Here is a 27912-nt window from a genome sequence, read left to right as displayed (position 1 = left end):
CCGCTAAACACAGGGGGGCAAGTGATTAAACTTATCTCAAAGCGGAAGTAAATATAAATGCAAAAGTTCAGAGATTTGAAAACTAGCTGGGATTTCCGCGTTTAAGTTGTGACACAAGGAACTGTCATTTTAACGTAACCAACTTGATGTTGTGTTTTAGTCAACGACCATGAACTTTTAGAGCAGACGAGCTAGAAGGAGAATGTAGTCCCTGATATTGGCAGAAACCTGGACATTAGTCAAAACCTTGTCAGTTTCATTTGAGGTGAGTAAATATATGTGTATGTGCACTGGTTTAGGCAGGTCGATCCTATATTTTAAACACACTTTCGTTATGTTCAACGTCAACCGTGCCCATTAATTTTTCTCTAATCCTCAAGATTTAATAAGAAATGAAAGCTGTACTTATCTAGTGGATGAATCGAATGTACAGAAAAGTTAGAAGAAAATTTGTTTCAAAAAATTGTCACACATTTGTACATATTCACCCCTCCGAAATTTATTCTAGAGCTAACTTGAAATCTTGAATGGACACACGCATGTTTTTGTTCTATTTCTAACAGCTCATATTGTCACATATAACATAAAAGTACGTATTAACGAATATAAAACATATTCGTTTCTCTAAATTATTAATCTACAAAAAAATATCCATTGATAAACAAAAAGAGTGTCAGTCGGAAAATGCGATTAATTGAAAATATCCCAGAGACGAACATGTTACATTAGCTGTATTATGCTGCAATTCATTAACATCAGAAAAAGTGAATAGGAAAAAAGTGTGTCCATTGATTTTTTCTTAAACGCTTGAGTATTATTTCGATGAAACCTCCATCCATGACAAAAATATAAAACTCATTTTCAAAAAATGAATTCCTTTTTTTTTTAGATTATCTTTTCCGGTTTGAATATATTTTTAGCAATTGAAAACTACAATTTAAAAAAAAATCATATGAAAACATTTCTTTTTATAGACATATGTATATAATTTCCTGCATTATTTATTTTACAGTACGGGGAAATTTTTACTTACAGATTTTTAACGTCAGATGCCTTTGCCCAAAACACGTAACACTTGCCTAAAAAAAACTTCTCTATATTTCTTACCACCGAAAAGTCTAACAAAGCGGATGTTTATTTAACATTACGAACAATTTCAATGTTGATCGGTCTGCCGGTAAAATGAATTTCATATAGTCGGCGACAAAGTGTGCAGAATTAATATCTGAATGAATATTGATGAGTAGAACAATGAATTCAAACATGAAAATAGAATCAACCAGTCGTATATATGGCACATAAAAAAGACAAAGTAAAAGAAGAAAATTCAATATAAAGCTAAAAGCTACTCCAACTGAGTTTTAAATACAGAAGATTCCACGGACCGTCTTTTGTGGAAACCCAAAATATCCAATTAAAACGTCCTGAAAGCTTTATATAGTTTTTGGCATGATATTAGTTTGGTTTTACATATAACTTAATATGGACTGCCAATAGAATCCATGCTTCCTGTCCAGAGATTTAAGATAGATTACCATTGCTTGATGTTGTCTCCGCAAGGAAAACACTAGATAGGCTTTTTTTGTTTTATCAGTTTACTAAACACTTAGTGCAATCATTAAAGGTTTCAACTAATTCCGGAAACATGTACCATTTGAGGTTTAATGTGTTTCCCTATCAGAGTTCCAAGAATTGAATGGTCTGTTCTTAAATCAGAGGTCATACATGTAATTTATTCGAATACTTGATGACAAATGGTAAGTTGTGGTAACTCAACATTTTTTGCAATTACCACGGTTGAAAAACATTATTTTTCAGTGGGATTTTAATCAAGGAGCTCACAATGACAACCAAAAATGAGCCTCAATGAGCAGAACTTCCAGGACCCTGTTCGGGTCAAGGTTGTTGTCATAGGAGACATGTGTGTTGGAAAAACCGCCATTGCGCATCGATTCACCAAGAATGCATTCGAAGAGAAACTACCACATACCGTAGGAGGTTTGTCTATTTACCAGCTCATAAGCAAGCTTAAATATAAACTTTGATTAAACCTTTTAAGCTGATTTACCAAAGAAAAGATCCGCCGGTTATTTATATATAAATGGTAAAAATGGCGGGCTGGCGGCTGCCAAAAGGTTACTCCTCTTGTACGGATAACTCCTCCTACAGTTTTAGAGATGAGGGAGTTTTGTTTTTCAGATCAGTTGTACATATATAAGACATATGCATATTAACTGGATTTTGATTTCTGATAATTTATGTAAAAATACCAGCTGTTGAACTTAGTCATATATTTTACCAAATGTTGCACGTAGAGTACCCCATTTCTCACGATAGGTAGTGTTTATCAATTAAGAGACGACAAATAGATTATGGATACTATTTACACAAAAGAAATCCCGGTTTGTGTCACATTGACAGCTTTTTTCTTGTTATCATACATATACATGTACATGCTTATATGCATACATTTGGTTGTAATAACTTGGATATACATGTAATTATCTTTCCAAACCAATTATGAAAATCAGGAATCCGCTAATCTCTTCTTTGAAAATTAAGGGAAAAAATGAGCTAATCGTTATCTTCGACATTTACTTGGACATGTTGAAGGTTACTTAATATAGCAATCGTTTTGAAAGACCATTTCTAATTATTCTGATGAAATCATTTATTTTTCCCTCTTTCTATGACCTATATAAATGGAGGGGTGCATGTGTTGCACTTCCTATTGATATATCAGTGTGTGACTATATATCAAATTGTCAATTAACACATAATATCAGGAAATCTATCAAATTATCTAACATGGGAACGAAATGCAATGACCGAATTTTGTATTAAAGTGCAGTAATGTACACGTGAACCGGAAATAATGAAAAAGATGAAATCGATTTATCGCCTAACATTGTTGGACTGGGGAAATAGTTCATATTTTACTAAAGATAAAAGGGTTCTTTATGGTAAAAATTCCAGTTCAATTGACAAACGTTTCGGAAACCCATGACCAGTCTCGAATTCGTTTACTGGAAAGGTTACAGAATTTTTCTTGTTCTCATGAATAATGCATGTCCTATTCTGATTGGTTCATTCACAATCTTAGGGAGAAAACTCAACCAATCGCGTGCGATAAATGCTTATGCAAGTACCAAATGTTTTCGTTATGATCTTTGTTTGCAAACCTCCTAAAGCTAATTATAAAGTGTTTCATTCTCCCATTGATGGAGTTAGTAAACGTATGCGAGAATGACCTCGTGAATTCGAAGATGAATTTGTTTAGACCAGCGCATGTCATTGCCTGTACTTAGTTGCTAATTAGGACGGGATGGGAATGGAAGTTATTATTCCTTGATGAACTTTCTTAACTCCATAAAGATAAAAAAAATATGTATGATCACATTATTTCATCAAACTATGACATATCTAATCGACAGAATGTAATACATTTTTAAATCTATGACTGTTTTTAGCTGTTATATTAGCTACATGTATTCAAGTAGTATTCAAGTACTATGATATGCATGTACATGCTTTCAAAAAAATGCAGAAATCATAAATCATAAAGTAGATACTTTAAATGACAAGAATATCTCATCTAAAAAATGTCCTGAAAATCACATACCGTACAGTCGCCATGCAGTTACATTTTTTGAAAATCATTATTTGTTTTTTTATGCTTATATAATATAGTTACATATCAACATTTCAAGAGTTTACAACATGTAATTTGTGAAAAATAAAATGTATGTCGAAAATTTATGTCGATTTTTATTTCAATATCAGCTTCAACCAGTTTTTCAATTTCTAACGATACACCACTTTTTTTTTAAAAATGAATGCACGTTAATATATATAACACCCATAAATCATATTTGAACGGTTTTATTAGCCAGCTATTACATTCGATCTATGGAGATAGAAGGGAGGACAATCCTGTTTCAGATTTGGGACACCGCTGGCCAGGAGAGATTCCGGAGCCTCGTTCCCATGTACCTTCGGGACGCCGACATAGCCTTGCTAGTGTATGATATTACGTCAAAGGTATGTTTTCACATGTAATTAATTCAAAATGAAATCACAAGGGAAAAACCTCTATAAAAAATAATTTAATTCTGGTTGTAACGCGCTTTCTGATTGGCTAAAAAATTATTTTATATTGTATAAAGAATGTTGCCTACGTCATAGTAAGACTAACGTCTCAAACGTATCAATACGCCTGACGTTACGTTTGAATTTGGACAATTTTACGTCATTTTAAATGTCAAATGACAGTTTTTATTTACAATGAAGAGTAAAAAAATTAAATTATAAGCAATGAATTCAATATTTATTAGTTTTATACGATATAAAATGGTTTGAAACAGCTTACGCTTTTTTATAAACCGCTACGCGATTTATAAAGCGTAAGCTGCCCCAAACCATTTTATATTGTATAAAACAAATATATATTGAATTCATTTCTTTTAAAATTATTATATAGATAGACCGAACTTAATATACAGGAAAAATGATTTGATTTTCATAATCCAACGATTACTTTTTTCCAAAGATATGTATATGCTAGACATAAGTATCTTTAACCCTTTATGCTATCATATCGTGTTCAAGTAGAGGCTGATATACTAAGAACAGTTTATAAGCAGCATGTATGTGAAGTCAATCTAACGTTTATGTTTCAAGGAAACCTTTCACAGCTTAGAGTTATGGAGAACAGAACTTTTAACAAGTGCGCCATGTCACGTGACAACGGCAGTGGTGGGCAACAAGTCGGACCTCGGCGCCAAAAGACAAATAGAGTCCACGGTTCGTATTCCCGTGATCCGAGCAGGAATGCTCGCATTAAAAAAGGTCTTATAATGAAGACTAAATATCTATTAACATGTATGTCATTTACATACAATAAAAATATATCTTTAGATTGCACATCTGTTATAAAGAAAATATACAATGTATTTAGTAATTAGTTCCGGTTTAATGTATACACAATGAAATTGTATCATATGATCACATCTGGTAGTTTTCAGGAAACCCTCTCCAAAAGTATACCCAGTTCAAAATTCCTTTCAAAATGCTTTTTTATTTAAGGTGGATCACTACACCTTGAAATAGTTTCTCAAATCAGAAGAAAATTACTTGATTGTGAAAGATAATACATGATTGTATATATAAGTCAAATAGGCAAAAATATGCAATTCTGGATTAAAAAAAAAAATCTTCAGAATTTTAAGCTGAGTTATGACCATATCCACCCAAACTGATTGATGCAATCAATTTGAATCGCCATCTTTTGGAGTTGTGTCTAAAAAAAAGTATAACTTTTGATGTAATGAGCAACTTTAATGGAAAAAACCCCGCATCAAATGTACTGTTAATTGGAACGATATTATTTCCCCTATACATGTATAATTAGCGATTTGCTATCTTTTAGACCGGCCGGGCGTACGCGGTCAAACACAGGATGCTGTATACAGAGACCTCGGCCAAACTAGGGACAAACGTAGAGGAGCTGTTCTACGACTTGGGTACGTACGTGTTAAATGTAGTCACCGAAGCCGGGGAGTACAGTCTAATATATATACATGTATACAATGATAACACGTAGTTACCTTTGTACTGATACCCAGTAGTCGTATGACTCTTAAGTACATGTGTATGTGTTTTATCCATGGTTTAACAAATGTACATGAGTACTGCATAAAACTTAAATACAGTTTGGTGTTCTTATTTTATAAGTCGCGATCTGCTCTGTTTAATTTGTTGTTGCTTCTATAAGTATAGTGTTTATCTTTTGCAGGCTTACGAATGGCTAACCCTGAACTTGGAGGATGTCTGGATGCAAGCATAAAGGTGCCAGAAAAGTACAAAAAAGTTACCAATGTATACATTCCACCGAACGCGAATCAACCCCCTCAAAATTCCTGCTGCACATAGTAAACGTGTCTGTGATTTATCTGTGTTATTTAAAACATGTACTTGTACTATGTTTTGAACATTTGTTTTGTGTTATGCGAGTTAGATTGTCGTGTTGTTTTGACAATGTTGACGCAAAGTGAACAGAAAATACAATGACGTCACATTGAGTCGGTGCATCGTTGCAGCCATTGATCGTCATGAAATTCATACACTAACATCATGTTGTACATGTACAGATTCACGTCTTTATCTGCTAGTTTTTGTTCACAGTGGTTGTCAAGTAGCGCATGCAGTATTGTATGATTATTGTAACAATTTTTCTTGAAAAGAAAAATGGTCATTTTTTGTTTTTATGTTTTGCAAGAAAATGATCACTGAACTCTTTTTTGTCTTAATTTAAGCTAAACTAGTCCCTGTAAATTTTTTAGCGTGTCAGAGGAGCAAGCCGGTCATCTGGACTGGAATAATGTTTTTTTATATTTTATAAACAAAAATGATTTTGCTGTATGTTCATCGCAGAGATACTACATTATGCATAACCCATTTCAAAATAAATATGTGAAAAGGTTACAATGTCGACTGTTCTTAAAGTGTGCCCACCTATACTTCAACCACTTCGTCTATATTAGAACTGTTGCGTCCATAATCAATGTTGAGTAATCAATACTCAATCACTATTAATACAATCAGAAAATGTCGCAGAGACACGCCCACAGGAAAGTTGGCAATTCAAGACTTAGTCCAAAATATCTGACGTTTTCCTAGATTTCATAACGATTTTGATATTTTACTTGCCAGGATAAGTTGTTTTCCTTACTAAAATATCAAAATCGTTTAAAAAGGCCCGAAAAACGTCAGATATTTCGGACTTTTTAGGACTGTGTGCCTTAAAATTTTGACATCTTTACATGATTTTGAAATTTACTTTCCCAATTTTTATCATAGTACATGTAGCATAATTTGCAATGCCAGTATCAGCTTAATAATTTTCTATTCTCTTTTTTGATATCTCCTCCACTTCGCGATGATACGTGCCTGATGCAATACATTTAATTGATCTATAAGATATTTACTGAAAATCAGAAATATATGACATCTATAACAGTGCATAATTGACTTTTCTATGACTAACTTTATTCCGGACTTAACTTTTCAAATACAACATTTATTTTGTCATATATTCCAAGAATTTAATGTTTACAAAGTGAATTAGCCATTGTCACCTGGCAGACTCTATATATCTAATTGTAAAATTATAAATCAGACATATGTTTCTCCCAAGAATTGCTATAAATCTCTTGAAACAACATTGCGTAATTATATGCCTAAAACTGTTATAGTAAAGTTTAAATTGAAACATTTTAAATTTTTAATGTAATATATCTTCTGAGTGTATGTATATTCAAACTAGTTCACAGCAAGCCCTGGTCAGCATGAAGGTGACAGCATACACCTTAAGACCACAATAATGCAAAAACCAACAAAAACATTGCTTGTATTACGGTTTTGTAAACTTTGCCCTGATGTGTCTGTTGAAATACACGTAGGCAAAACTTGTACGTGTACATGCAACTCCCTGTTCTTTGGTTATGTTTCCATCCAAATAAGAAAGGTTTATGATAGGACATTTTCAGATATGAAGTTGTTGGGTGTTCAACGTCCAATTAGACCTGTTGATCTACATTGCTGTGTCGTGTCCACTCCATAGTATATCGTTGATAAACCTCCTCAACAGGTGCCCGTCGGATTCCAATAAACCTCCATTCAGATTTTTATTGAGCTGGCCTATCTCCGAGAGTGTATGATTTGTTATGAGTAGAGAAGGTAAGACTGCAAGTAAATTCTGACTTTAAAGTAAGTGAGTAGGAATACAAAATATTATAACCAGAGATATCACATCGAACAGAATTATCATGAAACTATTGAAAATTAGACTGCTTCAGATTTGGCATCCGTCCATACAGTATCAACAAGTTTTGAGCTGCATTTCCTCACGTTGTGGGTTCTTTAGTTGTGATATTAATCCTTTCCTGTTTGCTAAACAAATATTCTAGAGGTTCTCTGAGAATATGCATGCATGGAAATGATACTAAAATAATCAGAAAATTAAAACTATTTATTTTATTTGTGCCAGAATTGTAATGTTGACAAACATGCATACTAGCCGTGCAGCCCTACTAGTGTTTTTGATTTTGGTGAAGGTGACCACCTTTGGTAAATAACATTGTGAGCCTATTGAGACCTGCCTGCAGAGACAACACTTTCTCTCTTTGCACACTCAGAACTGCCGCCGACTGATGGAGGAAGTAAAAACACAGGGACTTTATTTCTTCGGTCGCCGTGTATTTTGAAAGATTCCCCAGTCTGGGTTTTTCTTGTATCAAGACCAAAACTAGTCATGAATGGATATTTAAATTCTTTTAGATGATCGTAAATTCTCGGGTTTTAATATGTGACCTGGCTGTATTCTGGTTTATTTCTGTTACAGGTAGGTGTTTTAAAAACCAAATCGTTTTGATAAGATATTGTTTACATTTTACTGTACATTTTGATACATGAAGATGAAGTGAAATTTCACGTTTTATGTCTGCACTTCGACTAAATGTTATGTTTATCAAAATGAAAATGGTATCTATTACACATGTATATATTTATGTGCTTAAAACTGAAGTGAGAAATGAAAGTAGGATCTTTGATTTCTACACTATTTCACTATCAATAATCATGATAAGAAGAACTGTAAGTTCAATCAAAATTGAAACCATGAATCATGCCATTTTGACGTCAACCAACCATGTCGTATAGTTTACGTATTAGGCATGTTCATTGCTGTTTAAATGAAAAAAAAAACTTTCAAACGAAGTGACGATTTTGTTGCATTTATATTCCTACACTTGTGTTGTTATCTTTTGTCAACGAAATCTACACGACTCTCAAGACCACGGTTCGTATTTAGAGTGGATTGAAGTTCCTCCTCCTTCAACAAAGTCCACCCTCCCCCTTAATTTTGTTGAAACCGTGTGCTTCCGACATGCACTGATTTTAATGCATGGATGATTCCCGCTGAATTGTTTCTCTCCATTGAGCAATGATCAATAAATAAAATTAGCCTGCAATAAAAACTCAAAATGACTCATACGCGTAACAGTGCGACGTGTTAAGTGGTTGGAAACTAATTCGCATGCACAAATGCATATCAGCAAAGACGGGAAACCATCTCAGTGCACTTATTTAAACTTATAGTGAGATAATTGTAGTGAAGGGCTTTGTCTTCTTTTAAAGTTAAGAAAAAAACAATTCATCAATTGAGTGTAAAAGATCTCTGGTGGTACAAAGTCTGTAACATTTCCCAAATTCCAGTTAGACATCAGTTACATTGACTGGAATTCGTTTTGGCAAAAAAAAAATAATGTGAACTTTTCTTCACATTAATAGTTAATAATTAATTAATTACTAATTAATTACTAGTAAGTTGCAAGAACTTGCGTTCGAACCCTTTGTATATTATATATACAATAAAATATGTTCAAACCAATTAATAACAATTTACATTTATAATATGTGAATATTATTAATGCATACAATGCAAATGCTGCTTGCATAATGGCTGTATATATTACATATTATAGATTAAAATTCTCATTGTTCATCGATCAAAATATCGCAAGAACAAAGCCCTTTAAAATATTTCTTTCCCTGGTCTATGATTTCTCTGAAGTTAATAATATCTCCAAATAACCTGAGAACAAATAATTCGAAAATAATAGGTGAAAAAACACAACAAACAGAATTGTTTATTATTGCGCAGCAATTATTAAATGAACATTAAAAAATCTGAGATTTCATGCATGGATTTTAAGTTTGTGCCCATTGTTTGCTTCTATTATTTATAAGCCAGACAAACATGAAAACAGCGCGACTTGTTTAATAAAACACATACATATATATGAATTTACATGTATTGAATGTTTGATGGAACTTTGAATAAGACAGATGCTACTCCATGTACTGTTGATTGTAAGAACACAAAACCATCATCCAAATTAACCAACACAATAATATATTTAGATTGAAAATGGGTTTGGGTCAAATCGTCTTGTATTAGATTACAAGACTTCTCTTTGTCGAACCCCAAGAATCATATACTAAATGATCTGGCATTTCCCCATCAATAGCTCAGATCAACAATTGGAATTCTTTCAAAGCCTTTCTATAACAAATGGTGTGACTTGGATCTATTTTATTCAAAACTTTTTTAAAAATAAATGTCTTAAAAGATTCAATTTGGTACGAGTAGCATTTGAACCAATGTAGTTTTGATATTTTCACTATTGAAGTTTTGGTAATTTAAATTTAGGCGATTTTTTTGTCCCCCAAAGAGCCAATATCTCTTATAGGCCAAGATAGCCCTCTATAAGGCGGCATGGTGGTCGTGGCCATTTTTAGGTTATATCGACCTCTTTTAGACAAAGAGTTCTGTATTAAAATATAGGAAAATGTTCAAATTCTAAGTTAAGATATTCAGATTTATCCTTTACTAAATAATAGTTTATGGCCAAAAATATCATATTTAAAAGATTAAGGCAGCCCTGGTGGTTAGTTTGTTGACCATCCAGCTTCCATTATGTTTAGGATATTTGAAACGAGTGGTGTAATAGTTTTCTATATTAATGTCGTTTTTTCCAGCAATCTTCGTCTTCAATGAGATGAGGCAATGAGCCGCCCTGGGCTACAAGATGACAAGTTCTGTGTAAAAGTCGTCATCATTGGAGACAGCGGCGTGGGCAAGACTTCCATAGCACAGAGATTTGCTCAAGACTCTTTCTCCGAAAACACGGCCAGCTCAGTTGGCGGTTAGTGTCAGCAAAATGCTAAAATGTCCTCGATCATCTTATTATTCAAACGTTTGTGATCAAGGTTAAGTCATACATGTAACTAGCCATTCTTGCACAAAAACTATATCATGCATGTTCACATTGAACTGTTTCAAGTACCTTCCAGAATACAATTATCTTCAGGCCGTCCTGTTATGACGCTTTGATGCTATATGCACACGCACTGCAGCTTACATTTTATATCAACTAAAACATTCCGATGTTCTTAATCTGTTTCACCCCCTTCCAAATTTTTGCTCTTTAATTCACGCAGTTTAATATTGTTTTGCAGCTGGTTATTTTGTGAAACACCTGGAAATCGAGGACAGAAAGGTGTATTTTCAAATATGGGACACGGCTGGCCAGGAAAACTTCAGATCCCTCGTTCCTATGTTTCTTAGAGACGCAAAAATTGCACTTTTAGTGTATGATATTACATCAATGGTAGGCAAAATAACTCATGCCAAAAGTTGGGGTGTTTTAGGGCAACGTATATCAATCAATACATCAATGTTTTTTGTAAGGATTCGATCATATAAATGAAACAAATAAACTGATCGTTGTGATATTCTAGGATACCGTAACATTTTGCAGGAATCGTTTTTGAACCTTCAAGCTTGGCAATCTGATCTCCTTACAGCGGAACCGGAAGTTACTGTGGCTGTTATAGGAAACAAATCAGATCTAAAGGACTACAGAAAAGTGGAAGTTAGGGTAAGTGTCCAGAGTCGTTAATTCACTACCTGATAGCAGTATGACTTGAATGCCAGTCTCCCTTGATCATTTCTAGGGGTTATTTGTTGAAAGAATCTGCATGAAACAACGAGTTTGTGAAAAGCTATAACTTGCGTGTAAATACGAGTCTTGCATGTATATTTCCCTTTAAATTAACCGTGACAACTCTGCGGTGACCAGTACGTCCAATATTGCTTATGTGGAACATATTTCCTTTTCACTTGGCCCAATCTGGCCCATACTTCACCCAGCGAGTGCATCTGTGTAATGGGTGTGTACCAATCATTTTCATATATCATTATATAGAAGTTATGTCAAAAACATATTCTGGAAAAATCCGTATTTGGGGTATATGGTTTTTTCTGTATTTGGCTCATGACCCAAAGAATTCCTGTGTCCAGTGACTAAGATTTAGGTCATAGATCAGGCCAAAACACATCTCTGAATAAAAATCCTTGTCTTGGGCATATCACCCTTCTTCCAAGAATGGATTAGGTAGAAGGTGTAATTATTACTTAAACCAAGCGTCTCAGACAGAGCCGATCAGTGTTAATGTCTTATCTTAAGCATATATTAATCTACTTTTGACACCATTTGGCACATAATTTATCCAAATAGTGCCTGTAGGTAAATGTTTCAGTCAAATGTCAAGGTCAAAGCAGATACCTGTGCATACTCCTTGTTTATGTCATATTTTCTAATCCACTTTATCATATTAAATCATAATTCAAGTAAAGAGTGACAGTGGGTAGTGACCTTTAAGGAGGCTGGGGGTCAAAATATAATATAATATAAAACCATTAGATTTATTTGAAAATTTTTAATGCGATTTCTGAAGCTATCAACTACTATTTGATAAAGAAAATTTTCATTTATTTTAATATAAAATTTCATCACTGCTCATTATCTTTATATGGAGCTCTTCTTTTAAAGGAGATCAATATTGTCTAAAATGGCAGCCACACCCTAGTCCCCTTAACTATCTGTAAGTGAAAAGGTTAATTTATCTGTAAGTCAAAAGGTTAATTTATATAATGGTCAAAACAGAAATTCATGAAATTCACAAGTGCTTAACTAAAATAAGGGCTCTAATTAGTGTCACTATTTCAACTATCTTTACTTGAAATTCCATTTCCATTAAAAATTGGCGAATACTAAAATAACTTGAATAAAAAATTACAAACAAGCTTCATAACCGCTTTTATTGATCCACATGGGGTTATTTCGATTTACAAAGGAAACAATTTTACATTATTAACTTCGTCTTGAAAACTACTAGGCCAAATGTTACCATTTTTGGTGTGAAGCATTTCTTTGGAAGAGGAATCTAAATTATGAAATTCATAGATTTACCACCCTTGGGGCCTCATGGGCGGGGCCAAATATGCAAAAAAGGGCAAATTTTCCAAAAGCGGGTTCTCTGCTTTTACACATGTGGGAAAAAAACTAAATGTATGGTTATGATGTCGATGAAGCCCTCTACCTAAATTATGAAATTTATGACCCCTTGGACAGGGGTTCAGGCCCTATGATGGGACCAATATATAGACATATAGTTAAAATGTATTAAATCTTAGAAAAAATCTTCTTTACTTCCATACATGTTTTTGAAAAATGAAATGCATGGTTATGATATCCACAAAGTCCTCTACCTTATTTGTGAAATTCATATGTCCTTTGGGTAAGTGGTTCAGACCTTAGGCTGGGGCCAATATGGCTATATACATGTAGTAAAAATGTGTTAAATCTTAGAGAAAATTTTCTATACTTCCAATGCATATATTTTTGAGAAAAAACTAAATGCATTGTTCTGATGTCCACAAAATCCTTTACCAAAATTGTGTGTGAAATTTGTGACCCCTTTGTATTTTGAAAACTACATAGAAAATTGTCACTTGGCAATATTAAATTCAATAGGTGTTCTATTTTAGGTAATTTACTTTAATATCCTTTGCATTGTAAACTTGTAAAAAAAAAAAAGCTGTGTGCGTTTTATGTGCATTGTAAATGAAATATGAATATTATAAAAGGTTGACCATTAAAGGCTTGCATGTCCCTTATTATTAAACCTTTACATTTTCATAAATGAATGTTTTTGAAACACCAAAATAATAAAAGCTGGGTAACATTCAAAGAAGTCTACAGGTTTACACTTCAAAATGAAGCTTAAAATACTAATATGAGTCTCTCTAATATGTCAGTCTAAAAGCTATGGTATTCAGGTGACCATCAATGCCTGTGGGCCTCTTGTTGGACTAAAATGATAAGTTCACACATTTAAGTTTTTCCATTTTTGTTCATAGAAAGGCCAGGGGTATGCAAACAAGCATAAAATGCTATTTACCGAAACGTCAGCGAAAAGGGGCACCAATGTTGAAGAAATATTCTTTGAACTAGGTATAGTATCCATTAGAATTGGAATAAGTAAGGTTTATTAAATTTGAAATTTCAAACACACCTTATGCATCTTTATCATGGATTTATTAATTATGATAGCATTTTTATTTAAGGGTCCCAGCTGTTGCAGAGGAACGTACAAGAGAAAAGTGAACAAAATATCAAAGTAGGACCTGGTGAAAGCATGTCCAAAAAAGTCCGCGACTGTTGTTTATAATATTATGAACCACTTTTGTGACTGACAATGAGCAGTATCAGAATGGGTGATTGCAAATAAATTATGCATGAGTTTCGATTATGAGCCTAACTTCATTCGTAGTAGATACTGTTGGGAACACTTGGCTTTGGAAAACTCGTAGATGTGAGATTGAGGTAGTTCTGTGTGTATGTTACACGAAATCTTAGACTAAGTACTACACAGCGTCAGTGTTCATATTTTTCAAATCTGTACAATAGATTGTATTTGTATCTCCATATCTTATTATATGTTTCAATTTATGTGAGGTTCTAGGATAGCAATATTTGGAATAGTAAATTGCATGAGAATCAATTTTATGTCTTGATCAATGCAAGGGAATAAATTAAGTTTCTTAATTTTGAATTTTAACCCTTATAATATGAGGGACCTATAACATTATGTAGTTGACAGTTGTATTCATGTATCATGTAATAAGGTTTTTAACCATTAAAACTTAAACAAGATATTTCCGGTTTTTAGCCGTATAAGGAGGATAGAAAACGGATTCACCCTTCACTTCCGTCTTTTCAACACGTGTAAAACTCATTGTTTTTTAAAATGAACATTTTCATGTAGTTATGGCTAGAAATAAATCGACATAAAGATGAATTGCCAATTGGGAAAAAAAACGTCCGCGTGTTTGCGTTTCCAATAAAACAACTTCAAAAGAAGTGATTAATCCTTCTTTTGGATAACATGTTTCTCTATTAGTAACATGCAATTTGACATTCAAGTACTATTAGCAATGGATGAAACCATATGGCTTAAGACCCTTAAATTCTCGACAATAAGCTCAAATTCGAATAAAAAGCGATTGCTTGCAACAAAACTATAAGTCCGTTGCAAGATCCATAGCAGGTAAGTTATTAATAAAGGTGCGTAATATACGTTGCACGTTTAAAAATGATGACAATATTTAGAAATGTTCGAAGTAACGCTATATTTTCAATATGCTATATTTTCAATATAAATCTTCTGCAGCAAAATTAAACAGTATAAAGCTGGTTAGTTGTTAGCATGACAACAACAATCACTGTACACGTGTTAATTTTCTCTAATTATACTTTACCTTAAACGGGTAAATATAAAATGCATCTTTTTTTCAACGGTAAATTGGAAATTGAGCTAAAGTAGCTAGTTTAAACTAAACTTTGTTTAAATGCCATCAAGTTAAAATGACATGGGCGAATTCATCCAGTATAAATGAATTTCTAAACGTTTCTGATTTTATGACATAACATAATTTCATTCTATTCTTAGTAGTTTCGTCATGTACGAGTGACTTGGCGCGAAGTATAAATAGTTTTCCACGTGTTGGTCATTGTGACGTTCGTTACAAGATTGTTAGGAGTTGATACCCCCGCTCTATACACTGTACTGCAAAATTTATATGTTTGTTTATTTGGCATATGATTATGATATGTAAATTTTGTTTTGTGACATGATATAATGTAATTAAGGAGGCCAATTTTGTTTTATTTGCGGAAAAACTACAAAAGCAAAAGTCTTCATTATTCTGTGTATAGATTTTCAACGTCGTGCGATTTTTACTTTTTCTTCCATGTTATTTCTAATAACACACTCATACAGAGCATGATTTCATCATAACGTCATAAAAGCACAATAGCGACTGTACAACGGAAATATTATTTAAATATGAAATTTCCCTTAAAAATTTATTTAAAGTATAAAAACGCTGTATTTTACTAAACTGTGCAAAAACATGCGCAATAAAAACTAAAGTCGGCATCCTTTTAAGCGATCTTGTATCGAACGCACCTAAACTACTCTAATTCGTTGTTATGTATTAATAAACATTGTTATACTTTCATGTTAAATACTGAAATCTGATTGGTTAAGACGCAGTTAATAATATTTTCTATTACCCTCAGCGTTAGCAACGCACTTAGCAACGGGTAACATTAAAAAATGTTACATGCGCGAAAATTATGCGCGTACGGTTCGCTGTAGAATTCACGTTATTCCTATATAAAAGCAGTAAAATTTTCTTAAAAATTAAGACATTCAGTATAACAAAATAAATAGTGCCTGTTTGGGAGGATAACAGTTGAAATTGACACCCCTCGAAAACCATTGTCAACCTCCGCTTCGCGTCGGTTGACAATGGTTTTCTCGGGGTGTCAATTTCAACTGTTACCCTCCCAAACAGGCTCTATTTATATAAGGTCGAATTCTTTTTATTTTCGGAGAAGTGAAACGAGGGAGAATATAAATTGTTGTATAAATAAGTTGTAACTCGGGACTGATCATGTGAAGGGTTTACCTTTACACTTACATTTTAAAAAATTGATGAAATTTAAACTTGTTTACTTTGCCATAAAAATCTCTAAATCGATTCTCAAAGTCAAGTTGGACATACAATATGTACTGACATAAAAAGGACAGAGACAGACAGTTGGAAAGGAATTCGAAGCATCATAGCTATATATCTATAGTATCAACGTTGAAATGTAGAGAGTAGAGACCAGTGCTGTGAGAGATTTAGCGGTACGTATTTTAAATATTTCAGGCTATAAGATGAGCAGAGCTTCCATCATATTGACTGCTCTGGTTTTAACGGTCGCCACAATCCTCGGTTATCCCGCCCGTGATGGTATAATTTGCTATGACCCTCCATGCTATCACCCTCACCATGGCTTACAGACAAAACAGTACCTCCCTCCCCCTGATGGGACAGAAATCCACACCCAGAAGCGACAGGACAGATCACGACAAAGTAGGTCAATATACAGACCCCCGAATGACCCTGACTGGGACCACGGACAGAGAGTATACCGACCCCCGGGGGATCCGGACTGGGAGTATCAGGAGAAAGTATAAAAAGTATACTTCATGGAAGGCGTTAAACATGGAGCAAATAAATATTCATTTGTGAATTGAACTAGTTTTTTTTCTAATTTTATTAGCATTATTATTGGATGTCAGCAAAATGTAGAAATTCTTCTTGGTTCCTTCCTTGTACAGATAATGGTATACAGATAGAACTTGATTGTCAAAATCTTTGAACTTGAATACTTTGACGTTGAAATAAGGTTCAAACAACTCATTCAAATAAGATGGAACAAAGAGGCCATGGAAAATAGCTGGACCATGAGATGACCTAACATTTTCATTCAGTTTTTCAATCATTCAATAATTGAGAATATACCAAGTTTGAATAAGAAATAAATCAAATTGATATGATAATGTCATCTTTACTGTATACATGCTACATTGTTTCACTTAATGTATAAATCCGGCATTTGTTTATGTCACGGTGATAATTATAAATTCTAGAAATAGAAACAACGAAAACCTAATCTTATAATTGTTCAAATCTGTTGATTGTAAAATGCTACAATTGCATTACACATGAGGGTAAAAAGAAGGCACTTTCTAGTCTCTTTATACGGCATTCAGTAACAGTACGGCGACTTAACAGTGAGGACTCATGTACTAGAATTGCAGTGACAGATTCCGTTGATACACTCCCACTTGTGTAGACAGTTGTCGTTATTCCAGGTGTGACGATGGCAGTCTCCGGAAGTCACGCAAGCTATGGAGATAAAAAAATATATATATTTACCCTTATTCTACGCATGATGTACATAATACCTACCTACTCTCTTCTAAGAAGGAACCATCACTATGCGGAAAGAATACCTTCCGAAGTGTACTACTCTCGTATAATTCAGGGTAATGAAATAGTATTACTTCGTTTTAATTTAATATTGTCTTTAATAAACTTCGCTAACAAATACTTCCCGATGTGCCAGGTTGTAAATTTTGAATTTACTGGGTGGGTCTCAGTAAATTCAAAATTTACAACATGACAAAAGGATGTGATCAGCTGACTCTTTTACAATGAGCGTTGATATACTTACTGGATGGTTCGGTTGTTGTAGGTATGGGCGTGGTCGTCACAGGTTCAGGTGTCGTCCAAAGAACATCTGTCAACATTAATAATCAGGTCATTAATTGAACTTATACTTTACAAAAATCAAATCACGATTTAAAAAAGCAGTCAAACAGTTTGTACATTCTTACCTGGATCTATGCCTTCAAAGTTCCTGCAGGTTGGGAAATTTTTAGGAACATCTGGCAAATACGAGAAAGATTCGTTCATAAGTACGGCCATTCCGTTCAGTGATTCGGGGAGAGAATTACTTTTTATCATCCAAAACCCAGGGTTGTCGGCCTTGATACGCAGTACAACGTACCCACCGTACGGGACTACAACGGTATCCTTCTGCGGGGGGTCGACAAGATTCAAACCCGAGACGTTTCCGTTGCGCCATTCGGGATTAGTCCATGATGGCTTGTTGCAAAAGGCTTCATCCTCGGTAGCATTGCCTTCGCATTTTATATCTTCATTCTGTGAAATATATTCGCCAGTTGTTTCGTTATAATTAGCAAATCCCATTTTCAAAACATAGAAGGAATGTCCATGCATGCTGATAGTGTGCGATGTTTGTCTCTTACCCATGTTCATGAACACGAATTGGACGGTGTTGTTATGAATCACATCTAGGATATTTGTACACGTACATGTTTCGTTCCCTTTACAGCCACTTTTAGAGCAGGGTTTTACGATTTCATTAGGCTGGGATAGGGCCGAAACAGTTGGTTGTAAAAACTGGACGTTGTTAACGGTGGCGGGATAGGTTTCTGCCCCTGGTATAGCAAAATTCAAAAAGAACTCCTGGAAGTGACTTTCTTGGTACTCAGGAATTACATTTGATACATCAGAAACTAATTCTTCAATGGCAAGACATCGAAGTTTTGGATTATTTAGATAAAATTGAAATGGACAATTTAACACTGTACATGGCTCAGTCTCGTTACACTGAGACCTTTCAGAGTTTATATCAACATCTGGTCGTGCTCCGAGGTAATGCAAAACAGCTTCGGCGGGTATCGGGTTGATGGCATCTTCTGCAACTCCACGAATCATGTATTTTCCTCTTCTTGCAGTGGCTTCTAATAAAAAGTCGAATCTCTCTCCGGGATGAACCCAAAACGATTCTACCTCGACAGGTACGACCATTTTGCCGTCAGAGGCAATGATGGTTATATTGTGCCCGTCCACTGAAACTCTGTATGAGTAAACAGAGGCTGCGTTTATAACGCGAAATCTGTAGCTTTTTCCTTCCTGAACCTTGAAATCCCGCAGAGGTGCTTCGTTGTGTTTCCCGGTTTGAGGGTCATAATACCGTCCGTTTCCATTGATCAGTGACGAATGAGCGTTCCAAAGAGAATTGTTTCGTCCTCTTGGCAATCTTGTCGTCAAGATTTGGCTCCTATTCTCATAAACCCCGTCTTTAGAAAGCATATAACCTTGTTCAGCATCGTAATCATGATTCCAGTCCTGTATCTGTAGAACAAAGTCGCCATCGACTTTATCTAAATTAGCCGGAGGCTCTCGATCCAGAACTATCAAAGCCCCATACAATCCCTTACCTCTCTGTGCGCCTGCGCTTGAATGGTACCAGTAAGTACCACTTTCATCAACTCTGAATGTGTACGTGAAGGTTTGGCCGGGATTGATGGGGCATTGGGTGATGAAGCTTGCTCCGTCCATATAAGGGGTACCTCTTTGCTCTATCCCGTACCAATGCACAGAAACGGTATCAGACGGGAGCGAGTTCTTGACGTGAATTACTAGAACCTGACCTTTGTAGGCAACGATAGGGGGTCCTGGTAAGGTACCATTGGCAACAACCACCATTCTTTGCTTTTCCCACCCATCTCCCGCGATAACTTCACCAGAGTTCACGGGTCTGGCAAGGTTGATGTCTGTTACGTCATATCTATATAAAGAACCATTTTTCGCGTAGACGGCTTTTTCAGTTTCGTGAAACATGGTTAGTTTCTCGGTGATTTCCAAAGAAGTTCTGCATATCGTTGCGTTTTGGTCGCATTGAAACCCAATAGCTCCACCAAGAATTACTAATACAACACAACTGGTTAAGGATAGTCTCATCTATTAAAAAATAAGGCTAATTCAGTTCCGATGCCAGAAATGTGCCTTTACAAGGGGTTTAGTTTTGGAGCATAACCTCCTATAGCTATAACTGATACGCAATATACCTTTAAAATGTTTAAAGTATGTTTGATTCCACGCAAATATTTCTATCTCTTATAACACGAATAATATCTTTGGTCTTTAGTTTGCATCAACATCTCAATGGATAATAATTTATTACTTTTTATTGTTTATGATCTCCATTTTCTTTAAACTTATCAGAAAAATTATACGCCTTCTTAAAGAAATACGAGGAAAGAGTATCAATTTTTTTCTGATATTTTCATGTATTTTTTCATGTATTTTCCTTAATATGCTGATTCCACAGATAACAATAATTTGCTTTTTGCAATAATAAGCCAACCATCATTACAATACAATTAATTTAACACCGCTTTTATCGGCGAATGAGATGAAGATTTTCTTAAATTATTTCCTGACGCTTTTTCTATTTGTCCTTCATCAATGTCTTTATAACAAATCAATTTGATGAGATAGTGAGATGCGCCTTACCTTTGATAAGTTAGGCACGTCTAGACCGTCGAGGTTAGGCGAGGGTAGAGGGCCCCTCTACCTCGGAGCAGTTTATATATTGGAGGGGAAAATTAAAGACATTATTGTGTTGCTATGTGCATCGACACTCTAACATGTAATGCGCATATTAATTTGTTCTTCCTTTGAGGCAAAATATATTAGGCCGCCACATGACTCGGGGATCGTTTATGATATTTTTTTTTTCGATATTGCTATTACATAATTTATGAAAATGTTGCCTCTCAGGCACAGATAGGATACTTTTTAAAATAGGATTTACTAAATCACGAATTCTTTAAAAAATAAAGGAAGAATTTACAGGTGTATTAAAACTATCATTCATATTTATTGAAGATTTTGATATGAATGGAACGTAACATTGCGGAATTCTATAAACCGTCTCAAAACTCTGACACCATGTCACTATAACATATCATTCCAAAATATTTACATCTGCCGGGTATTATTCCCTCTATTTTCTACGGAAACTTATTGTTAATTCATAGCTCTTTAGAATTTTACCGATGCTTGCATGCAGGCTTACATATTTCATAATGCGCAGTCTGTTGTTTTCGGGCACGACTTCCTACTATAAACTGTGAAACCTGCAAAGTTGCGTTAGCGCGACTGCGTGTTGTGCAAAGTTGTGTATAGCGACGACATGCTGTGTGTTAGCGAACTGCATGTTTTCGATTAGCTCGACAGCGTGCTGTGTTAATTAGCGCAACGCCGTGTTGTGTTAGCGCGACGGTGTGTTGTGTTTTAGCGGGAAGGCGCGTTGTGCAAAGTTGTGTTAGCACGGCGGCGCGTTTTTCTAAACGCGATGTAGCGCTAACGCAAATGGCCCTATCCGGACACCGTACAATAGAAACTGACATGACTGAAATCTACACGCCCCGTTTATCAATTGGTCGAAACCTACAGCCACAAAAAAAATAATTACGGACTGCACGAAATAATCATGATGATGTCAGACTTAAATTTACATAGGTGATGATTTGGCTGTTTTTTTAATGTGATATAATGTACGTTAATCATAATTTAATTAATTTTCGTAATTTTTACGATCAGCTTGTTAATTTGTTAAAAGAAAGATGTAAATATATAAACAATAAAATGCTTTCTTTGGTGGTTCATGCAGGTTAGGAAGGGAGCGATCATTGCAAAAAAAATCAAAAAAAATTACATAACCCGCTAACGAAATTTCGCCTTCTTCATATCCTGTATAAATCACCAAAGAGAGCATTTTATTGTTTAAATAATTTATTGTATCACCCCTTTATCTTATTTTTAAAATCAAGTGATTATTATGGATATTTTACGCACACCAGAATGGTGATGTTTGATAAAGGCTAAGATAAGAGATTGCTGACGTGACAGAAATCACTGCATTATCTCAGAGCTATACTATTTTACTGTTTAATTTTTATGTAATGTTTATACCTGCGCTTTAGACTGCAGGTGATTGATAAACAATGCGATACGATGATAATCTGAATATGGCCATTATCATGCGTCTCCATTTTTAAGAATGATACTAGTATTAATTTTTTTATATAAAGGAGCTTTATGTAAATCACAGTGCACTAGAAGAACTCCATTGTATTATTTTTGACTTATTCATCGTATTTGCTTTATAAAGGTGTTTGCGATGTTTTACTTCCATTTAAATTCACTTCTTTTTTGGTCTAATCAAGACGTTGTTGAGTAGATCCTCATAATGAAGCATCTACATGTATATAGCAATTTTACTTTTTTAACAAAGTGTTGAAATGTCAGGTCTCAAAAATTTATTTTGTTTAATGAGCAATTCAAGGTGAAAACATTACAGGATATACAGGATTTACAGTCACAGACAGACACACTCATTTACAGCGGCATTGCTGCTGTATGCATTCCCACGCAGTAGAACACACGTGGATGTGCCTTTTACAATCAGATGGGGTCAGGCATCCTAAAATATAAGAGGGTACTTTGTTAAGATTTACATAGAACTTTTAAGTCAAATTGTATGTATTTACGCAAATACTTTATTTCTGTATCCATCCCCGCGAACCTTCACAAAATTGACAATCCATCCAAAATTGGCCCAAATATATTTTATTCTATTACAATAAAAACTTTGCCTTTAGCCTTTTATCTACATGTAGGCTGAGCAACAAAATCTAGAAGACATTCATTTTAAGACCTAAAACATCAATTTGATATACTAGTATACACAAAGGGCTGAAGGCACAGTCGCTGTATACTATATTTCAGTGGGAAACCTCTATCATGTTTTTGGTGTGTAGATTTGTGGATAGTTTGCTGTAAAATTACTATGTGAAAACCCCTATACAAAAGTGATACCATAAGTAATTAATAAAACAATAAATATGTACTTTGTTGTATACGTGCTGTAAACGTAAATAGTATGCAGGTGAAAATATAAGTTCATCCAGTTTATTCCGTAAACATTGGTATAACGTAGATATTTTCACTGCTGAATTATGACAGTACACATTGGGTTTTGGCGTACATGTACATGTAAATACATTTGTTATTTCATTGCTGTAAACTCACAGTAAACTTCAGTTACTAGTGTTTTAAGCAATAAAGATGTCGCTGTATATACACCGGCTATTATTGTAGTTGTAGTTGTATACTCACTGTTAACTAGGATTTTCAGTTTACATGTAAATATATACACAGCTGTTGCTGTATACACCGTAAACAACAATTATCAGTGTAGTTATAAATAAATATATATGTACATAGCGGTCAATTCATTGTAATCAGTGAACATGTAAATATACGCATATCTGCATGGTACACATATCTGTAAACATGAATTATTGGCATACATGTTTTACATGCTTATCTATTGGTGTATACACAATGTAACCATTTACATATATGTATACATGTTTTATATTCACTTATTATTTGAATAAACATACAATTATCTGTTGCTTGCATACTGTCAATGATTTAGTAAACATTTTGGTCTCTGGTATACAAATACACTTATCTGAGCTTGTATACTCACTGTAAATATCGGTTATCGGTGAATAGATACACAGATTGGTATTACAAGTCACTGTAGTTTGATTGACACACCCAGGTATTGGTAAACAAGTAAATATTTTATATATCTGATGCTGTATATCATTTATATATATTGGTAATACCGGTGTCTTATCCTGTATACTTACTGTAAACTCGGCCATATCTGATACTGTATACTTACTGTACACACCGACCATATCTGATGCTGTATACTTACTGTAAACTCGATCATATCTGATGATATTTATTCACTGTAAACTCGGCCATATCTGATGCTGTATATTCACTGTGAACTCGACCATATCTGAAGCTGCATACTTACTGTAAACATCGGTTATCGGTGTACAGGTGCACAGGTTGTTATCACACGTCACCGTTGTGTGATGGACACATCCAACATCAATGCAGTCATACTTGCTGACACAAGATTCTCCCGCAAAGAGACCTACACAAAATAAATAATGTCCATACACGTGAAAGAGAGAGAGAGAGAGAGAGAGAGAGAGAGAGAGAGAGAGAGAGAGAGAGAGAGAGACGTAAAAACAACATATACTAGTATTCATCAAGATTCAATATAGTAATAAATGGGTGTGATGAGCTACCTTCAGTTATGTTGCTACTTAATAATATCATTCGGTCAACGAAAAGCTGGTTTAATTATAAGTAAGATTATCTATATCATCAAGAGCGTATAGTTTCAAAAGAAGACACTCATTTCCAAAAGTTTCACTAACAGTAACAATGGACATGGAATATGACTGAAAATAATAGTATACATACCGAAAAGTGAGACAAAAAGAATAGCTTTCAACATTCCCATGGCCGGCGTAACTAGGTAAAGCAAAAGTTCAAATACTGAAAAGCACGGAATGGTATCCCCTTATCAAGTTAACTCGACCTTTCTCCCAGTCAGACCACCGTCCTACCTAGAAACCAATTAATCCCTGGTCATTGCTCCAGTTCTGAAGCAGTACTTTTTGGGACACCACACAGACGGTACGTAATCGATGGTTCTTAGTGCTCCCTTATCTATTTTTGAATTTTGAATTGATGTCATGTAAAAAAAATATCAAGATCAATTGTTTAACAATTACTTTTTTCAGAATTCTCTCCAGGAAAATGAAGACTATCCTTTTGTGTACTTTTGTCGTTGCTGCATTAATTGGTAAAGTATTCTGATTCGTTTGTAAATTTTAATTACTTGATTATATCTTTTTCATCTTTGTATAGTTCGCGGTTTTTACGGGTTGTTGTTTTTTGTTTTTTTTTTGGGGGGGGGGGGGGGGGGTACATTATATGTTATTTGAAACTGTAACGAAAGATTGGTATTGTTTTGTTGGCTTTTTGTAAAATTGACGTCGTGTAAACTATTACAACACACCTTTCCACATAAGAAGAAATAATGAAATAGATCTATTTCCGAACAAAACTGCAGATATTTTACGTACCGCGCCGTTTTATGATTGACAGGTGCGCCGAGGGCCGAGGACTGTACGGTGGTCGGTGGCTGTATAGACACGGTCTGTAACCACCACACCAACCTGGAGTGTGTCCACGGCATCTGTACCTGCTCGCTCCCACCCTACGATATTCGTGAGTAAATTACATTGTCTATGTTGTTTGTGTAACTTTTGAAAATTTTCTTTTTGAATACTACATAGCAATTAAATCGGGACAAAATGTTGTATGTTGGAAGAAGGAAACCGAAATTGACATCCTCGTGACCCTCACCCAGGGGTCTAAAACTGTGAAGTCGTGGCCTCAGGGCGCGGCCAGCAGTAGTATTTTACAAAATATAATAGATGTTTCCAAATCCACCATTCTCATCATGTCTTATTTATCTAGAGCCCATAACCAATTAAATTATGCAAAATACAATGTCGACAATGTTAAAATCCAAATCCATCGGTTTCGATGTGATATAAACACTCGTGCATTAAGGCAGTCAGTCCATCGACAATGTTCTCTTTGGCCTTATCAATGGAAATATTCTATACTTTGGAATTGAAGAATATATCAAACCTTATTGTAACTATTAAACATTGTCTAGTATTACAAGATCAAACAATGTAATACTTTTTTTCATTTTTTAAAGGTTCGTTTAGTCTTAAACGTTTGCCTTTTTGGGTAACATATTTCCGGGAAACTATTTTTAGTGCATGTCTCCAAAGGCAGTTGTATGAGTATCCCACAGTTTTGTCTGAGAAAATACCAAAGGACGGGCTTATTACTAGAATAGATGTCCCTTTTTAGAACACAGGTGTTTAATTTTGTCTAAAGTTGGATCATGTGCGCCAAAAACGGAGCAATATTACAACATATCTACTTGACTACATTGATATCTGGACCTGACGCTTCATGATTAAGTAATAATAGTCAAAGTTCTAGAACAGGCTTTGTCAGCAAGAATTAAAAGTGCATACACATGTGATCAGGATTATACATCAGGCACGTAGCATGAGGAGGTGGGGGGGGGGGGGGGGGGCAAACACACAGCCTCTCCCCCCCCCCCCCCCCCGCCAACTTGTTGGCGCAGGAAAGATTTTTTCTTAAATTTACATATAAAGAAATGAATGAACATGAAGTTGCCCCCCCCCCTCCTTTATTTATGGGGCCATGTAAAAAATTGAATTGAAAATATATAAGGAAATAAACAGTAATATAGAAGTTTGCGTTATACCCCCCCCCCCTTCGGATTTTCGAGGATTTTGGGAAGAGGCTTTTTCATGCTTGTCAAGAGTTTTTGGTTGAGTGTGCCACTCCCCCCCCCCCTACTTTCAAAGACGATGCTACGTGTCTCTTCATCTGAGTACAAAAGTTTTCATTTTCATTGCTAGTCAAGTGGATTTTCTCTGTAACTAAAGACCCCAAATTATAACTGAGCATCGTCTTAAGCCATGGTTCGGGGTCCGTATCGCTCTCTCAGATGGGAGAGGATCGTACATATCGGCCATGGTTTGCGACGATGCCTTTTGCGGTTATGGACGAAATACATATATTAGGCTAAATTTGGATTTCTATAACTAGGTGTCTACCCTCCATAAGTCATTTACCTTATCAGAGGTTCTGGCACGATAAAAACCATTACATACCTGGAGCGCCACCGGAACTGACGTCTGAATTTGAAAACAATGTACTCGAAAGGAACGTAGCACAACATGCAATCAATCAAGTATACATTCATCGCTGTGCTCGGTTGCTCAAGTAGCGATGATTCTGTATATTTTATCCGGATTCCTTTACAATAGCCTTGATTTGTTGTAGATTGTTTGGATAAAGGAGACTGTGACCGCCATTCCTATACCTGCACCACAGAATGGAAGTGTATCAACCAGAAATGTCGATGTGACAATTAATACATGTATACCTTCAACATCTACAAGCGATAGTAGTGAATCATATGTTACAGATTTCGTCATCAGATTAAACAACTGAACAATTTTTTCGGAGTTCTTGACTTTGTTCACTTATAACGATTCCTTTTCCCAAATATTAGATGTTGGGTTATATACGTTTCTCTTCAGTCTAACAAAACTTTTACGCAAGTACATAACTAATTGTTCCTTGGTATGCATCAATCTGATTCTCAAATATCTTAAATGTATTAATAAAGTCAAAAAAACATGTAAGATGTTGGTCTTATTTCTACGAACATTAATTGTATTGCATTACGCATGCACCTGTTCCACTGTTTTGTTTTCTTTATCCCCTTTAGAAGTTAGCTATTTGTCCCTCCAGATACAGGGCTGCAAACACTGATTAAAATATGTCATAATTTCTTCATCGCCTTTTTATGGTTTTGTTTTATATAAGCGTATAGTTGGAAATGATATTTTTATCACAATAAGAAAACAGAACTCCTCATTACTTCTAGAATTTATTATTGAATCATATCACAGATATCCTGGAAAAACATGTGGACTTGTAGCAACAGATAATCTTTGTAACATCAACAGATATAATCTTTGTCAAATCAACAGATACAATTGAACTTTGATATCTCAAACACAATGGATATGTCAAAGTGATTTGTAAGTCACAACCACTTATTTTTTAAGTATTTTATCCTTGGTGTCTAGAATACTCGGATATCTCGAAGTTTTTAAACAGTGCCATCTAGTTTGAAATAACAAAGTTTTACTGTATAA

General features: G+C 34.8%; 3 protein-coding genes and 2 long non-coding RNA genes across 7 annotated transcripts; 3 read left to right on the top strand and 2 right to left on the bottom strand.

The window, feature by feature from the left end:
* The first annotated feature begins 40 nt into the window (after positions 1 to 40).
* LOC105348234 (ras-related protein Rab6) lies at positions 41 to 6486 on the top strand. Its single transcript, XM_011457561.4, has 6 exons — positions 41 to 265; positions 1819 to 1998; positions 3890 to 4041; positions 4681 to 4803; positions 5429 to 5522; positions 5795 to 6486. Exons 2-6 carry the CDS (start codon positions 1857 to 1859, stop codon positions 5929 to 5931), a joined length of 648 nt encoding a protein of 215 aa, XP_011455863.3. The 5' UTR covers positions 41 to 265; positions 1819 to 1856; the 3' UTR covers positions 5932 to 6486.
* A 1049-nt stretch (positions 6487 to 7535) lies between these two features.
* Positions 7536 to 17059, top strand: LOC105348232 (uncharacterized). Of its 3 annotated transcripts, none has more exons than XM_011457558.4 (7): positions 7536 to 7737; positions 10600 to 10766; positions 11080 to 11231; positions 11382 to 11501; positions 13826 to 13919; positions 14033 to 15015; positions 16688 to 17059. In XM_011457558.4, exons 2-6 carry the CDS (start codon positions 10628 to 10630, stop codon positions 14134 to 14136), a joined length of 609 nt encoding a protein of 202 aa, XP_011455860.3. In that variant the 5' UTR covers positions 7536 to 7737; positions 10600 to 10627; the 3' UTR covers positions 14137 to 15015; positions 16688 to 17059. The 3 variants fall into 3 exon arrangements, with proteins under 3 accessions (XP_011455860.3, XP_011455861.3, XP_065930958.1); XM_011457559.4 differs by lacking the exon at positions 7536 to 7737 and adding an exon at positions 8114 to 8401; XM_066074886.1 differs by lacking the exon at positions 7536 to 7737 and adding an exon at positions 8114 to 8401 and having other exon boundaries at positions 14033 to 15032.
* Positions 17060 to 17352: 293 nt separating this feature from the next.
* LOC105348230 (uncharacterized) lies at positions 17353 to 20848 on the bottom strand. The gene is made up of 4 exons (XM_011457556.4): positions 20696 to 20848; positions 18205 to 20140; positions 18042 to 18107; positions 17353 to 17713 (listed from the first exon to the last, which is right to left on the bottom strand). Exons 2-4 carry the CDS (start codon positions 20138 to 20140, stop codon positions 17607 to 17609), a joined length of 2109 nt encoding a protein of 702 aa, XP_011455858.3. The 5' UTR covers positions 20696 to 20848; the 3' UTR covers positions 17353 to 17606.
* Positions 20849 to 22491: 1643 nt separating this feature from the next.
* On the bottom strand, positions 22492 to 24684 carry LOC105348228 (uncharacterized). Its single transcript, XR_903527.4, has 3 exons — positions 24545 to 24684; positions 24087 to 24209; positions 22492 to 22670 (listed from the first exon to the last, which is right to left on the bottom strand). It is a non-coding gene; the product is annotated as an uncharacterized lncRNA (long non-coding RNA).
* Positions 23819 to 27205, top strand: LOC105348229 (uncharacterized). Its single transcript, XR_010710721.1, has 5 exons — positions 23819 to 23833; positions 24674 to 24760; positions 24868 to 24929; positions 25235 to 25357; positions 27029 to 27205. It is a non-coding gene; the product is annotated as an uncharacterized lncRNA (long non-coding RNA).
* Positions 27206 to 27912: the final 707 nt, after the last annotated feature.

This window comes from Magallana gigas, chromosome 2 (genome assembly GCF_963853765.1).
Source record: "Magallana gigas chromosome 2, xbMagGiga1.1, whole genome shotgun sequence".
NCBI classification, from domain to species: Eukaryota; Metazoa; Mollusca; class Bivalvia; order Ostreida; family Ostreidae; genus Magallana; species Magallana gigas.
This window is presented reverse-complemented; position numbering and strand designations above follow the sequence as displayed.